At 40.2% G+C, this 18,141-nt stretch overlaps 1 protein-coding gene across 1 annotated transcript in view; it reads left to right on the top strand.

The window, feature by feature from the left end:
* The first annotated feature begins 7,932 nt into the window (after positions 1–7,932).
* The window catches only part of LOC142193544 (cell surface glycoprotein CD200 receptor 1-B-like), a 37,221-nt gene continuing 27,012 nt past the window's right edge, over positions 7,933–18,141 (top strand). The window contains exon 1 of the mRNA XM_075262516.1: positions 7,933–7,994. Within this exon, the coding sequence (XP_075118617.1) occupies positions 7,934–7,994 (61 nt within the window). The 5' untranslated portion in view covers position 7,933. The remainder of the gene's footprint in view (positions 7,995–18,141) is intronic.

Genomic DNA, 18,141 nt, shown 5'->3' with positions numbered 1-18,141 from the left:
ATCCACACATAACCGGATTTTACCAGGCTGCTTCGGTTTAGGCGCAACAACAATTGGTGAGACCCAGGGAGTTGGGCCCTCCACACGTTCAATAACATCATCTGTCTCCAGGTCTTGTAGCTCTTTCTCCACTAGCTTGCGGACATGGAATGGGATGCGCCTGTGAGGTTGGACTGACAGCTGGACTGACTGGTCAATGTGTAATTTCACTTGAAAGTCTTTCAGCTTTCCTAGGCCTTGACAGAGTTGAGGATATTTCTGCATAATAGTTTGGACAGAAGAGTGTGTTACGCTGTTTGCCAGTTTCACTAGGCCCAGAGATACCGCACTATTGCAGCTGAGAAGAGTCTGCAGAACACTCCACTACATAGAAAGTGTCCGGGATTGATTTCCCATCCGCCGTTAGTAATGCCTGAAATTTGCCACATAGGGGTAATGCAGTAGCTGAACCATAAGGATATATCTTCAGGTTAGTGCATTGCAAAGCAGGTTTGTTCTTTAGCTGGCTATAAGTGGCATGACTAATAACATTGACAGACGCCCCTGTGTCTACCAGTGTCTCCACCGGATTGCCATGTATTAAGATGACTTGTTTGGGATTAGACATTGCATGCACATTGTGAGACCCCTCAGTCACTGAGAATAAGCAGGTGCTGCCGGGCTGATCAGCAGGGGACACCGACTGCACTGCCTGAACTTTCTGTGGCAAGGCTTGTTTAGCAGAGAGAGAAGATTGTGATTTTGATCTGCAGACTTTTGCAAAGTGATTTAGTTTCCCACAGTTATGACCAGTTCCTCCCTTTGCTGGGCATGGTTTCTGATGAGGATAAGGACCTCCACAGTTGTAGCAGGCTGCAGCCTGTGTGTGAGGCACATGTGGCTTCTGAGTGAGCTTTGCTACAGAAGATGGCTGCTCTGGTATACAGTCTGTGCTCTCTATAAGTTTAGCTTGATTCTCTGCTGCATCATGAATACGTGCAATGTCCAGTAGCTTTGCTAAAGTCATGGTGGGATCTCTGAGTGCTTGTCTCCTTAACTTAGAGGACACACAACCTTGTATGATTTGCATCAGAATTTCCTTGTCTATATCTGCAAATTCACAGTAAGCTGCAAGTTGTCTTAAGCGGACATGATATTCATCAATGGTTTCTGTTGCTGACTGTTTGGACTGTCTAAACTTGAATATTTCATAGGCTGCATTTATGTCTGGAGAGAAATGCTTAGTTAGTGCTGCTTTGCTTAGCTCATAGTCACTGTCCTCCCCTGTATCGGGCAGAGTTGTGCAGATATCATAGACTTGCTCCCCTGCATAGTGCAATAACATGGCTTTCTTTCTTGCATGGTGTCATAGGCCCAATTCTTACCAAGACCTAAAGAACTAAACCATAATAAAAACCTTAAAACAAAAAACATAACACATTTCTGTGGATAAATAAGGCCATGATGTTTTTTTAAGGGTTAATTAACATATTAATTCATCAATTTAAAATAACGAATACACATAATCAACCAAGATTAATAATCAATAACCAAACCAATAAAATGAATCAAATAATTCAAAATACCAAAGTAATAATCACCAATGAACCTAGTCCATCCAGCATTAGCTGGGTGACCATTTCCCACAAGCCATGTACCTAGGACATGGCCCCGCCACCAAAACACCGCAGCCATATTTGGATTAAGTTTTCAAGACCCAAATTAAAAATGTCTAACCCAATATCCGATAAATGAGCTAAATCACTCCTATACAAACCATGGCAAAAACCTTCAAGGTCTGTGTGCCTGTATGACAAGCCACCCAGAACTGGAAGAAGTTTATTTCAGAGAAGGAGTGATTGAGCGTCAGGTTGATGGTGGGATGGAACTGGTGGAATTGTTCATGGATCATTTTCAGCTGTTGTTCAGACCCAGTCCAAATGATTAGTATATGCCCCTGGTGTCACATGTAACCCCCACCTGGAGATGCTGAGAGGAATCACACGCAAACTACATCCACTACTACAAAAAGACAACCATCTAATATCCATATTTCCAGACCCCCCTCTCCTGTGCTACAGACAGCCACCAAACCTCAGGAATATGGTGATTAGCAGCTCACTGTCACCTCCAACTAACACAGGAACATTCCCATGTGGACAGAAGAGGTGCAAAACCTGCCCGCACATACTGACCACTGACAGGATAGAGATATCAAACTCTAACACGGAATATCAAATCCCAGGTACGTTCACCTGTAACACACCGCATGTAGTGTATGTAATAATGTGCACCAAGTGTCCCACTGCTAATCTGTATGTTGGAGAGACCGGACAGCAGCTTAGAGTGCGGATGAACTCACATCGCCATACAATTAGAGAACGAAGAATGGACCTTCCCGTATCAAAACATTTCTGCAATTAGGATCATAATATCACCAATGACAAGAAAGTTTTGGTTTTGAGAGGGAATTTCAAATCAAAGAGAGAACGACGCATTTATGAGTGTAAATTTATGACCCTGCTTCACACACTGGAGAGTGGGTTACATTTGTCACATGGTTTTATGTCACTTTGCAGAAAACTGTGAACTAATAAGGACCTGTAAGTGTTTACATTGTCTCTACCAATTACTAACAACCCCCCCCCTTCCTCCTGGAATTCTAACCCCCTTTTTTGTATATAAATCTGCTCCTTCAGAAAGGACTTTAAATATACTTGAGAAAGGAACCTAGACGTTCCGAAACGTTGTAATCTGTCATCATTATGAGTTAGCCATTAAAATGGTATCAACTACTGAAGACTAGCAACGTTTTTTTTTATATATTTCCAACCCACTGGCTAACACAGTACAAGAACGAACATTTTCCTTATACTCTTTGGATTGTGATTTTGTACTGCTTTGGCTCTCTGGCTTTATCCCTTGGCTTGCTGATTCCTCTTCTGTGTTGTTTGTCTTGTCTGTGTCATCACGTATATCTAGGAAGGGATTACCGCCAAGATGTCATCTGCTGCCTAGGACAGTGAGGCGAGTAGGTGGGGACAGGGGTTGGGTGGAGTTTAGGGCTCACTGTCTCCTCCTTTTCTTCCATTGTTCCAGCAGTAGTACTGGGGAATTGCACAACCAGCATTTCACTTACATTAATTAATTTATTTTATTTTAGTCATCTGGTGTTTTTTATAATTTATTGATATAATAATAAAAATAATAATAATAATAATAATAATAATAATAATAATAATAATAATAATACTAAAAATAATAATAATAATAATAATAATAATAATAATAATAATAATATAATAATAATAATAATAATATAATGATACCTATAATAGATATAATAATGAGGATGATTATATTATTAATAAATTGTAATACTAGTAGTAGTGATAAGATAATAATAATAATAATAATAATAATAATAATAATAATAATAATAATAATAATTAATAAATAATAATAATAATAATAATATAATGATACCTATAATACCTATAATAATGAGGATGATTATATTATTAATAAATTGTAATAATAGTAGTAGTGATAAGATAATAATAATATAATTAATAAATAATAATAATAATAATAATAATAATAATATAATGATACCTATAATACCTATAATAATGAGGATGATTATATTATTAATAAATTGTAATAATAGTAGTAGTGATGAAGATAATGATAATAATAATAATAATAATAATTTAGCATTATATTATTACGTCTTCTACCCATAAACTCTTTTTATTACTTCCATTTGGAGTCAGATTATGAAATATCTGTGGCTGACAAGCACATGTACCTGCGCGGACCCCGACCCAACCACACAGACTCGTTTCCTGTTTCCTGTGGAGATAGCGCCTAGATCTGAGCAGACTGCTTCGGAAGTCACCGTGCGCTCGTCAGCCTAATGTATCTGGTCAGAGCTGATAGTGATCCCATTGTATCACACGATAATAGCAGATACTATGTTACATTAAGTTAAAGGGACCCTGTCAGGGCCATAGGGGTTAGTAAACCAGCTGTAGGTCCTTATGGACAGGGGGTTTAGTGTCCCATATTGCCCTGTTGTCATATAAGCCGTGTCTGCATTACAAATACAAATCTTTAATTTTTTAAAGTTAAAGTTGAGCTGCCTTAGTGAGCGCTGTGTATACAGGGATGGTAATAAGCTGTCTCGGCCCGGCTGTCACTGGCAGGCGATTCTCTGTTCCTGCAGCTGCCTGATATTGTGATGACTCAGCGAGTATTACAGACACGTCCTTAAAGAGTTAAACAGCTGTCACCGGACATATAGTGTCAGTGGGCTATCAGTAAAGTCTATAACCAACAAAACCCACATAAAAACCACATTGATGTTGTAGGACATGTTACTCGCTGCTGAGAAATTCATGTTTCCTTATGCAAATCAGCTGGTTGTTACATCATGGGCGCCTGTTTGCTATTGTGGTAGAGACCTGTCAGACTTTCTGCATAGAGAACCGTGCTGAGTGACAACTGCACAGACAAACCAGGTGCTCCAGCTGGTGCTGCCGTGTCCTGTTGCTCTAGCCGCTGCGGCTGTGTCCCGGTGCTCCAGCCGATGTGGCCGTGTCCTGTTGCTCTAGCCGGTGCGGCCATCTCATGGTGCTGCAGCCGGTGTGGCCGTGTCCTGGTGCTCCAGCTGATGTGGCTGTGTCCCGGTGCTCCAGCCGATGCGGCCATGTCCTGTTGCTCTAGCCGGTGCAGCCGTCTCATGGTGCTGCAGCCGGTGTGGCCGTGTCCTGGTGCTCCAGCCGGTGCGGCCGTCTCATGGTGCTGTAGCCGGTGTGGCCGTGTCCTGGTGCTCCAGCCGGTGCGGCCGTGTCCTGGTGCTGCAGCCGGTGTGGCCGTGTCCTGATGCTCCAGCCGGTGTGGCCGTGTCCTGGTGCTGCAGTGGATGCGGCTGTGTCCTGTTGCTCTAGCCGGTGCGGCTGTGTCCTGGTGCTCCAGCCGATGTGGCCGTGTCCTGTTGCTCTAGCCGGTGCGGCCGTCTCATGGTGCTGCAGCCGGTGTGGCCGTGTCCTGGTGCTCCAGCCTGTGCGGCCGTCTCATGGTGCTGTAGCCGGTGTGGCCGTGTCCTGGTGCTCCAGCCGGTGCGGCCGTGTCCTGGTGCTGCAGCCGGTGTGGCCGTGTCCTGATGCTCCAGCCGGTGTGGCCGTGTCCTGGTGCTGCAGTGGATGCGGCTGTGTCCTGTTGCTCTAGCCGGTGCGGCTGTGTCCTGGTGCTCCAGCCGATGTGGCCGTGTCCTGTTGCTCTAGCCGGTGCGGCCATCTCATGGTGCTGCAGCCGGTGTGGCCGTGTCCTGGTGCTCCAGCTGATGCGACCGTGTCTTGGTGCTGCAGCTGATGTGGCTGTGTCCTGGTGCTCCAGCCGGTGCGGCCGTCTCATGGTGCTGCAGCCGGTGTGGCCGTGTCCTGGTGCTCCAGCCGGTGTGGCCGTGTCCTGGTGCTCCAGCCGGTATAAAATTTCTTCCCCTGCTATAGAATGCAAATACCTGTAACCTTTGCACTTGGGCACCTTCCCCACAAGAATTGAGGCCGTCACCCTAAATGGCCATATGTAGTTACAATACCAAGAATAGATGGTGTTATCGAGTGTAACTCAGTCGTTGGATAATGTGAGGCCAAAGAATGGAAACCGGTGACCGGTCACAGTAATTCACCAGTGCTCAGTGACCCCTCTGTGCTCGGCACCTCATTCCTATGAACAGGGAATTGGGTAGTAGCAGTGGTGCTGCCCCAACAAGTCACAGACAGGGACACCAAATGTGCAGCAAACTGGTTTATTTAGAAAAACAGGTCAATAAATAAACCTTAACAAAATCCAGCCTTAACTTCAGGCAAAAAATAAATAAAATCCTGCTCGTCCGAGCGACTAAACAGAAGTAATAACCTAACTATACATGTGGCTTACTAGCAACCACACGAAAAACACACAAGCACAATTTGTTCTCACCGGACTCAGGGTTACAGGACAAACCCTGGCACCTCCTCTCACTCCCTGGATCTGCCCTGAAGGCTCTGCAGGTTTTTATGGCCCAGTAATGACCCTATGTTAAATATCTTGTATTTGCCGGTGAGACTTGTGTCCACTGTTAAATATCCGTACCTGGCCTTGAAATTGTGGGATAGACTTGTGCCACGTGTTGTAGGCCTTATCCACGATAGGAAGAAGTCAGCTTGTTATAAATCAGTGTAGAGGTTTATTAATATCTTGAAGGAAAACACAGGAACAGGGAAAATGTCCAAAATAACACAAATATCAGTCAATTGTCAATAGCTTACATCTTCAGAGAAGTTAAATCATCTGGATATCTTGTAGTTACAGCTTGGTTCATGCTTGATCATCTGGTCTGGTCATCTGGGATCTTCACGACATCTTGTCCCGGATGACAGAGAGGGATGGCAGACAGACCTGCCATAGATTCCCCATGGATTCCCCTCATGGATGACGATGACAACCTGTGTGTCTGTCACTCATTTATGTTCATGAGAGTGGGTGTTACCTTCCATGTTATAGCTATGTAAGGAGATTTCTAAAATGGTGTACTCTAACCGCACCCATGTACCAGAATATAACAGTATATGATGTCAGTAGAGTGTTAACCCCATATCTGCTAGAGAACATTGTAAATATATAATATTTAACACCCTATGACCCACACGTGGTCCACACATAGGCCAGGAGTCTGGGGAGATATAGCGGGAATATAGCGGGACTCCGGCACTCTGCCTGTCACCTTCTCACATACCATATTGTAAGACTTTCTTTATAGTCATGTGTACAGGGCTGTGTAAGACTCTTTTTCTGCAGGACAAGCCGTAGTTTTTATTGATTTCATTCACTTTGAGGAATCTTTGGCTTTTTGGTCACTTTTATCTCCTTGTTTTACTTTGATATTTATAAGGTTTGCTGAGGACAGGAGAGAACTGCCGCGTTTCTCTGAAGATATGACCGGGTCTTCTATTATCTTTTTCCTTGAAAAATCAGTCCAGGTCTTATTTTGGGGATAGGTCTTATTTTTCAGGCACCAGAGCAACTCAGAATTTTTTGTAAAATAGTGTCAGTAAGCCGAATCGTAATTTACATGGGATGACGCAGGGTCAGTGGCTCTTACACAAACTTACTAACAGTCTCGCTCTCTATAGACTTTGTGTGGCCCCGGGCCCTGTCTACCTCCTCTCCTTTACTCTATAGGGGAGGTGGTGTAATGGAGCGGCTGTATCTGTGGAGTGAGCAGGGGAGGCACCTGACGTCTGGTCATGTAGGTAGTCAGGCCCACAGCATAGTAATGGCCGGTAGGTGGGGCCCAGGAGGTGGCGCTCAGAAGGATGACTCGGGAGTCTGGAGCGGGGCTCAGTAGTGGATGAGCTGACTTTGCCCTGCCATGGTGGGAGGTATCGGGCACTTGTCCAGGATGGTTGGGAGCTACGATATGGCTATTCTCCATCTCCATGATGTCAGGACATAACCTGGCGCTGGCGGCGCTGACTGTGACTACGGCTTATATTTGGAGAAGCTCCAGAACCTCCAGAGAAGTCCCAGCATCTACAGTAAATTCCCATGATGTATGTGTGTATGGAGGTTCGGACCTACCACATCCTCTACAAGAAGTCATTCTGCAGATACCATAGAACTCGTCACCGCTTGTTTCCATATATACATACCTATATTGTGTGGACAAAGTGTATAGATGGTGACAGAGGTGACATTAGAGATGGGGAATAAAGCAAACCCTGAAAGTCTCAGCAGGACAATCATCTACATCACATTCTCACTATATTGTGTTACTGTTATCGTCTGCAAACAGGAAGCGAAAGACTGAAGTATTAAAATAGGAGCGTGACACAAAAGGAGACTTCTCTGTAGAGCCTTCACTTCTCCACGACCCAGCGAGGTGCAGACCTGAGATGAAGCTCCTGCCATGAACATGTTCTTCTTAGTGCTCGCAGTCTCTATTCTGGGATGTTTGGCCTCACAAGCCGGTGAGATAAGATTGTATCAGACTGTTATATTATGGTGCTATTCACTGTATACTATGGAGATGTAGCAGAGCTGAGGGCAGAATTTATATAGATACAGATGTAGCCACTGGAGATAAGTTGGTCTTTCATCTAGTGGTGATATTGTGAGATGTTGCTGGAGTTACGTCTGTATATAAGACATCGGGATAGTTCAGGATTTAGCCTCTAAATGGAAAAACAACAAACTTTGTAGCCGACTTTGGCTCCACATTCTGCTGCCATTTATCTTGCCCGTCCCTGGTCGCTCCACTTATTCCTTTGCTCACCATCCATATCTCCATACTTCATAGACTTACAGGACCTGAATCCCCCACAAATCCTTATGGACTGGTGCATTAATATCCCAGATAACCTTATTCTATCTCTATCTGTCTATATGCACCCAAATCCTGCACTTGTGCAGTGAAGTCAGTGTTTTCTTCCTTGACCGCGCAGGTCCTTGGATAAAACCCATCGGACTCATCTCTAAATAGGTCTAATGGATTGTATTGTGTTCAAGGTCAGTGTTAGGACTGTTGGGACTAAACCTCTAGTCTATAAGGACCGGCGGATGGTTTAGTGAATTAAGGTTGTGATTCCAAGTTCTCTAGAAACCAATATCATGACATGAAGAAGAGTCTAGAAAGTCATCATATAAAATTCTCCAACAATTCCTAGTTGTTAATCTTGACGGCAGCATCTAAGGGGTTTCTGAAGTGCTGTCCTGGTGATCGCCCCCCACCCCATGACATGTTACAGGGTGCTGATGTGTTTCCACGGCAGTTCGATTGATTACATAGACTGTCATCTTATTCCTATGTGTCTGCATAGCCTGACACCTCCAATATACTGCAATACATGGATATAATATACTGCAATACATAGATATAATATACTGCAATACATGGATATAATATACTGCGATATATGGATATAATATACTGCGATACATGGATATAATATACTGCAATACATAGATATAATATACTGCAATACATAGATATAATATACTGCAATACATAGATATAATATACTGCAATACATGGATATAATATACTGCAATACATGGATATAATATACTGCAATACATGGATATAATATACTGCAATACATAGATATAATATACTGCAATATATGGATATAATATCCTGAAATACATGGATAAAATATACTGCAATACATGGATATAATATACTGCAATACACGGATATAATATACTGCAATACATGGATATAATATACTGCAATACATGGATATAATATACTGCAATACATGGATATAATATACTGCAATACATAGATATAATATACTGCAATATATGGATATAATATCCTGAAATACATGGATATAATATACTGCAATACATGGATATAATATACTGCAATACACGGATATAATATACTGCAATACACGGATATAATATACTGCAATACATGGATATAATATACTGCAATACATGGATATAATATACTGCAATACATGAATATAATATACTGCAATACATAGATATAATATACTGCAATACATGGATATAATATACTGCAATACATGGATATAATATACTGCAATACATGGATATAATATACTGCAATACATAGATATAATATACTGCAATACATGGATATAATATACTGCAATACATGGATATAATATACTGCAATACATGGATATAATATACTGCAATACATGGATATAATATACTGCAATACATGGATATAATATACTGCAATACATAGATATAATATACTGCAATACATGGATATAATATACTGCAATACATGGATATAATATACTGCAATACATGGATATAATATACTGCAATACATAGATATAATATACTGCAATATATGGATATAATATCCTGAAATACATGGATATAATATACTGCAATACATGGATATAATATACTGCAATACACGGATATAATATACTGCAATACATGGATATAATATACTGCAATACATGGATATAATATACTGCAATACATGGATATAATATACTGCAATACATGAATATAATATACTGCAATACATAGATATAATATACTGCAATACATGGATATAATATACTGCAATACATGGATATAATATACTGCAATACATGGATATAATATACTGCAATACATGGATATAATATACTGCAATACATAGATATAATATACTGCAATACATGGATATAATATACTGCAATACATGGATATAATATACTGCAATACATGGATATAATATATTGCAATACATGGATATAATATACTGCAATACATAGATATAATATACTGCAATACATGGATATAATATACTTCAATACATGGATATAATATACTGCATACATGGATATAATATACTGCAATACATGGATATAATATACTGCAATACATGGATATAATATACTGCGATACATGGATATAATATACTGCGATACATGGATATAATATACTGCGATACATGGATATAATATACTGCGATACATGGATATAATATACTGCAATACATAGATATAATATACTGCAATACATAGATATAATATACTGCATACATGGATATAATATACTGCGATACATGGATATAATATACTGCAATACATGGATATAATATACTGCGATAAATGGATATAATATACTGCGATACATGGATATAATATACTGCGATACATGGATATAATATACTGCGATACATGAATATAATATACTGCAATACATGGATATAATATACTGCAATACATGGATATAATATACTGCAATACATAGATATAATATACTGCAATACATGGATATAATATACTGCAATACATGGATATAATATACTGCAATACATGGATATAATATACTGCGATACATAGATATAATATACTGCGATACATGGATATAATATACTGCGATACATGGATATAATATACTGCGATACATGGATATAATATACTGCGATACATGGATATAATATACTGCAATACATGGATATAATATACTGCAATACATAGATATAATATACTGCAATACATGGATATAATATACTTCAATACATGGATATAATATACTGCATACATGGATATAATATACTGCAATACATGGATATAATATACTGCAATACATGGATATAATATACTGCAATACATGGATATAATATACTGCGATACATGGATATAATATACTGCGATACATGGATATAATATACTGCGATACATGGATATAATATACTGCAATACATAGATATAATATACTGCAATACATAGATATAATATACTGCATACATGGATATAATATACTGCGATACATGGATATAATATACTGCGATACATGGATATAATATACTGCGATACATGGATATAATATACTGCGATACATGGATATAATATACTGCGATACATGGATATAATATACTGCGATACATGAATATAATATACTGCAATACATGGATATAATATACTGCAATACATGGATATAATATACTGCAATACATAGATATAATATACTGCAATACATGGATATAATATACTGCAATACATGGATATAATATACTGCAATACATGGATATAATATACTGCAATACATGGATATAATATACTGCAATACATGGATATAATATACTGCGATACATGGATATAATATACTGCGATACATGGATATAATATACTGCAATACATGGATATAATATACTGCGATACATGGATATAATATACTGCGATACATGGATATAATATACTGCGATACATGGATATAATATACTGCAATACATGGATATACAGTAATATACTGCAATACACGGATATAATATACTGCAATACATGGATATAATATACTGCAATACATAGATATAATATACTGCAATACATGGATGTAATATACTGCAATACATGGATATAATATACTGCAATACATGGATATAATATACTGCAATACATGGATATAATATACTGCAATACATGGATATAATATACTGCGATACATGGATATAATATACTGCAATACATAGATATAATATACTGCAATACATGGATATAATATACTGCAATACATAGATATAATATACTGCAATACATGGATATAATGTCCTGCAATACATGGATATAATATCCTGCAATACATGAATATAATATACTGCAATACATAGATATAATATACTGCAATACATGGATATAATATACTGCAATACATAGATATAATATACTGCAATACATGGATATAATATCCTGCAATACATGGATATAATATACTGCAATACATGGATATAATATACTGCAATACAAGGATATAATATACTGCAATACATGGATATAATATCCTGCAATACATGGATATAATATCCTGCAATACATGAATATAATATACTGCAATACATAGATATAATATACTGCAATACATGGATATAATATACTGCAATACATAGATATAATATACTGCAATACATAGATATAATATACTGCAATACATGGATATAATATACTGCAATACATAGATATAATATACTGCAATACATGGATATAATATCCTGCAATACATGGATATAATATACTGCAATACATGGATATAATATACTGCAATACATGGATATAATATACTGCAATACACGGACATTGCAGTGCATTACATTCAATAAGCGCTCAGATCATAGTAAATGTAAAAATACAAATAGAGATTAAAAAAACAGTTCAAAAGTATTTATAAAAATAATTGAATAAGTAAAACCCCCAAATGGCCCGTTTCAATTTTAAAATGAATTTATTAGGTTAAAAAATAAATAATAATAAAAAATACTTCTTTAGTATCAACTCAATAAAACGAAATATGATTTCACCTGCTCAACAAATATCATAAAAGAAAAGCAAAAAAAAAAAAAAAAAGCAGAAGTAGAGAGAGCGCCACCTGCCCTCTAGAAAAGTGATCAAATCATATGTAACTCAATATGGAACCGATAATACACAAAGCCACAAGAAGTCAGACCTATCAGAGGAGAAATATCTTGCACTTCTCAGAAGGTGATGAGGCAAAAACATAAAAGACAATAGAAATATAAATGAGGTCGTATCGTACCGAGCCGCAGAACAAAGGTAACCTATGTAACTTATTCTGTACAATGAACAGGAAAAACATTTACAATCTTAAAAATAATTTGTATTTCTTTTATCTCCCCCACTGTATAAATAAAAAATCACAGTACTCCCCATACTTATAGTCTATGATGGAACTGACCCCCCAAAATGTCTCTTCAACCCAAGTAACTAGTGGGAAAATCCTGGGGTGTTTAGTGTCCCCCATGTTCTGTGCACAAGTTACAGAGTCACATTTCACCACCCACTGTGTATTAACATATGAAAAACTAGTGCTCGCTACACCCCTTCAGAAATTCTATGAGGGGCGCAGTTTTCAAAATGGGGTCACTTTTTCCTTTACTGGCACTTTTGGGATTCTACAAACAACACATGAAATACCAAAAACAGACAATCTAAATCTACGGCCTTAGAGCCTTCCCTTGTGTGCCCTGTGGGGAACCAAACAGCAGCTTATGCTGACATACATGACACTGTTGTACCCGGGATACCCCACTGAACTGTGTCATGTATGTGATTGGGCACAGAAGGGAAGGAGCCACTATCTGGTTTTTGGAGCCCCGACTTAGATGATTTGGTTTTTGGATTACATGACACTTTTACGGAACTCCTGACAGGCCGGGTCTCAGCTCTCTTGGACGTACCATTCCTGAGATACAGTATTCCTAGAACAATGACCTGTATAAGCTGATACAAACCTGCAAGTCTTTCACTCATGTTCCACTTGTCATACACACTGTCATATGTCACTTATCAGCCAAAGGAAGCTCACAGGTGCTTAGTCTCTACATGCACACAGCTTTACTCCAGGTTTCCATACCAACCCAGTAATTTGTCTTCACTGCTGTAGGTCAGCTTTAAAGGAGCAGGGCGCTGTGGATGACACTGTTACACAAGATCACATACACACAGCTTTGCTCCAGGTTTTCATAACAACCGATCGGATTTTTTTCACTGATATCCAAACTGAGATACACAGGACCACTTGACACTTATGGACCAATGGAAACTTGAAGGTTCTTCAGCCTTCACATACACACAGCTTTACATCAGGTTTTCATAGTAACCAACCTATTCTTATGGTGTTATTAGACAAACAAAAAATTAAATATACCCGTGCGAAGCCGAGTCCTCCTGCTAGTCACTTTTTGGGGGTTTCCATTGTAAAGATACTTTAGGGCTCTGATATGACCTGCAAACTATTCCAGCAAAATCTGCCCTCCTAATGCCAAGTGGTGCTGCGTCCTTTTGGCGCGCTGTTGTGTGTTAAAACAGTGGTGAAGGGGATAGAGAAAAATTCCAACTGAACCGGAATCAGTGGATCGGAGCCTATTGAAGGAAGCAAAGAGTTGGAGTTGGTGAGGGTGGTGAAAGGTCCTTTTTAGGTTGTACCCTTAAGAGCTGATGACCAAACTACCCTACGCTCCTTAAAAGGTTCCTTTTACCTTTTAGCCAGAGGTTTATGATGCTGCATAATTACAGTGTGTACAATCCTTAACATTGCTGACAATATCACAGCATTATCACAAGAGACCCAAATGCCCCGTCAGGGGGTAACATGTCGTATAAGGTCATATGTGCACCACCGCCATCCTGTAAACTGCAATTCTTGTAAACTGTAGGCTCACTGGGGGAAGGGGGAGTGGAAGGTTGTGAAGATTACGCCCTGGAAATCAAAAAGGATTTCTCTAGTCTGTAGATGACTGTACATAAAGTGCAACTCATGTGTGGGCAAGTGTGAGCCAACACTACAAAGCGAAAGAAAAGCGCAGCTGTGAGTCGGTGAATTTCCCTTTCATGGGGGAGGACATTGAGTCTTATTCACATAGAGCAGGATAAAAGAGAGTTTTGCAACTTTTTGAAATCCAAAATCTGCACAGGGATTACATTATATGTTTAGGATTTTATATGAATAAACCCTTAAAGGAACAGTCTGCAAACTTCCATCTAGTGCAAGGTCTGAGGGTGGAGCGGGACTCGGGGTTTCCTTCTCTGCTCTTTTTGATCCTACCAGTGATAGTTTTTGACTGATTTCAGAAAATGATCACAAGGTAAACCTTCACCTCAATGGAGATTTCCCATGGATAACATATTGATTTGATGGTTGGTTGGGGGAGGGGGTCTGATTGCCGGGACCCCACTGATTCCAAGAACTTAACTGCCCAGTTTCCACACCAAATAATATGTAACTTTGGATACTTGTCCCTCTTCATGTACATGTACAGTAGCGTACCTCGCAGTTCCTGTATCTCCTATAGACTGAAATAGGAAGTGACTTGTGGCCACCTCGTGGAATGGAGAACCAGGCGTCCTGTTTTAGGAATGTGCAGGATGTTATTTTATCGTATTGTGAAATGTTGTTATTGCATCATGTGTTATGTTATATACTAGGGGTAGGCAACCTTTTCTGTTCGGCGTGCCGATTTGAATAAAAAAAATCAAAGATGAGGTCCTCGGAGTGTCGGGCAATAATTGTAAAGCTGACGACACCTACACTAAAGTCATATAGCACAAACCACAACATAGGGGTGCTGTCATACTGCGCTCCCAGCCACATGCGCTCACCACTATTTGCCTGGATACACATGTTCTTTTCCTTTAGAAGCAATGTAAGTACATGCGTAACCCACAATTAGTGGTAATGTACACTCACCGGCCACTTTATTAGGTACACCATGCTAGTAACGGGTTGGACCCCCTTTTGCCTTCAGAACTGCCTCAATTCTTCGTGGCATAGATACAACAAGGTGCTGGAAGCATTCCTCAGAGATTTTGGTCCATATTGACATGATGGCATCACACAGTTGCAGTCGCAGATTTGTCGGCTGCACATCCATGATGCCAATCTCCCGTTCCACCACATCCCAAAGATGCTCCTCTATTGGATTGAGATCTGGTGACTGTGGAGGCCATTGGAGTACAGTGAACTCATTGTCATGTTCAAGAAACCAGTCTGAGATGATTCCAGCTTTATGACATGGCATTGCATTATCCTGCTGAAAGTAGCCATCAGATGTTGGGTACATTGTGGTCAGAAAGGGATGGACATGGTCAGCAACAATACTCAGGTAGGCTTTGGTGTTGCAACGATGCTCAATTGGTACCAAGGGGCCCAAAGAGTGCCAAGAAAATATTCCCCACACCATGACACCACCACCACCAGCCTGAACCGTTACCGATACAAGGCAGGATGGATCCATGCTTTCATGTTGTTGACGCCAAATTCTGACCCTACCATCCGAATGTCGCAGCAGAAATCGAGACTCATCAGACCAGCCAACGTTTTTCCAATCTTCAATTGTCCAATTTCGATGAGCTTGTGCAAATTGTAGCCTCGGTTTCCTGTTCTTAGCTGAAAGGAGTGGCACCCGGTGTGGTCTTCTGCTGCTGTAGCCCATCTGTAGCCTCAAAGTTGGACGTACTGTGCGGCGTTCAGAGATGCTCTTCTGGCTACCTTGGTTGTAACGGGTGGCTATTTGAGTCACTGTTGCCTTTCTATCAGCTCGAACCAGTCTGGCCATTCTCCTCTGACCTCTGGCATCAACAACGCATTTCCGCCCCCCACAGAACTGCCGCTCACTGGATGTTTTTTCTTTTTCGGACCATTCTCTGTAAACCCTAGAGATGGTTGTGCGTGAAAATCCCAGTAGATCAGCAGTTTCTGAAATACTCAGACCAGCCCTTCTGGCACCAACAACCATGCCACGTTCAAAGGCACTCAAATCACCTTTCTTCCCCATACTGATGCTCGGTTTGAACTGCAGGAGATTGTCTTGACCATGTCTACATGCCTAAATGCACTGAGTTGCCGCCATGTGATTGGCTGATTAGAAATTAAGTGTTAACGAGCAGTTGGACAGGTGTACCTAATAAAGTGGCCGGTGAGTGTATGTGACTGGGAGCAGAGTAAGGTCATACCTGTAGAGCGCTGACACACAATGTACCTGTATGCTCCATCCAGTCCTCGGCTGTTAGTAACTTCAGTATTCTGTAAGGGAGCGTTCACACTAAAGTCGGTGTCTGACAGCTAGTGTCCACTGCTAATGTCTGTTAAGAATCTTGTGTGGACATTAGCAGCGGACACTAGCTGTGTCTGTGACATTTTGCATTGATTTAGCGGACACTAGCTGTCAGACACCAACGGTAGTGTGAACGCTCCCTAAGTGAAACGCAGATAAATTTGTCACTTTTAGTTCCTGGCGGTGCAGTAATAGCAAAACCCAAGCCAGGAATAAATGGGTGTCACACTTACACCAAAGTGAATGCACTGGTGCCCAGGAGCTGGATTTGGCTATAATTGCATCTAGTTACAGTGTCACCACCCAATAGAATCACACGAAGGCTGAGGCCCCACATTACAAAAATGCAGCTTTTTTATTGCAGATTTAGCTGCCTTTTTTTTTCCGTCAAAGCCAAGAATGGCTAGAAAAAGAATGGGAAATATATAGGAAGCTTCTTATATGTCTCCCTTCTGCTCAATCTACTCCTGGCTTCGGCTCAAAAAAACCAGCAAAATCTGCAACGAAAAAAAGCTGTTTCTGCAACGTGGGGCTTTAGCCTAAGGCTGAGGCACAGGGAACACAGCTTTTTTTGTTACATATTTTGCTGTGTTTTTCTGAGCCTAAACCAGGAGTGGATTGAGCAGAAGGGAGACGTATAAGAAGCTCCCTATATATTTCCCATTCCTTCTGTAGCCATTTTTAGCTTAGGTTGAAATAAACCGCATCAAAATCTGCAACAAAAATGCTGCGTTTCTGCAACGTGGGGCCTCAGCCTTAGGCCTCCTGCATACAAATGGCACGGATGTGGTTTTCACTGACCTATACATTAAAAATGAATTGACAGGGCTGCAAATGCAGACAGATATACGGGATGTATAGGACACATATAGGAGATGTATAGGACAGATATAGGGGATGTATAGGACAGATATAGGGGATGTATAGGACAGATATAGGGGATGTATAGGACACATATAGGGGATGTATAGGGCACATATAGGGGATGTATAGGACAGATATAGGGGATGTATAGGGCAGATATAGGAGACATATAGGACTGATATAGGGTATGTATAGGACAGACA

This window comes from Leptodactylus fuscus, chromosome 2 (genome assembly GCF_031893055.1).
Source record: "Leptodactylus fuscus isolate aLepFus1 chromosome 2, aLepFus1.hap2, whole genome shotgun sequence".
NCBI lineage: Eukaryota > Metazoa > Chordata > Amphibia > Anura > Leptodactylidae > Leptodactylus > Leptodactylus fuscus.
Note: the sequence above shows the minus strand (reverse complement) of the source record. Positions and strands in the feature narration are given on the sequence as shown.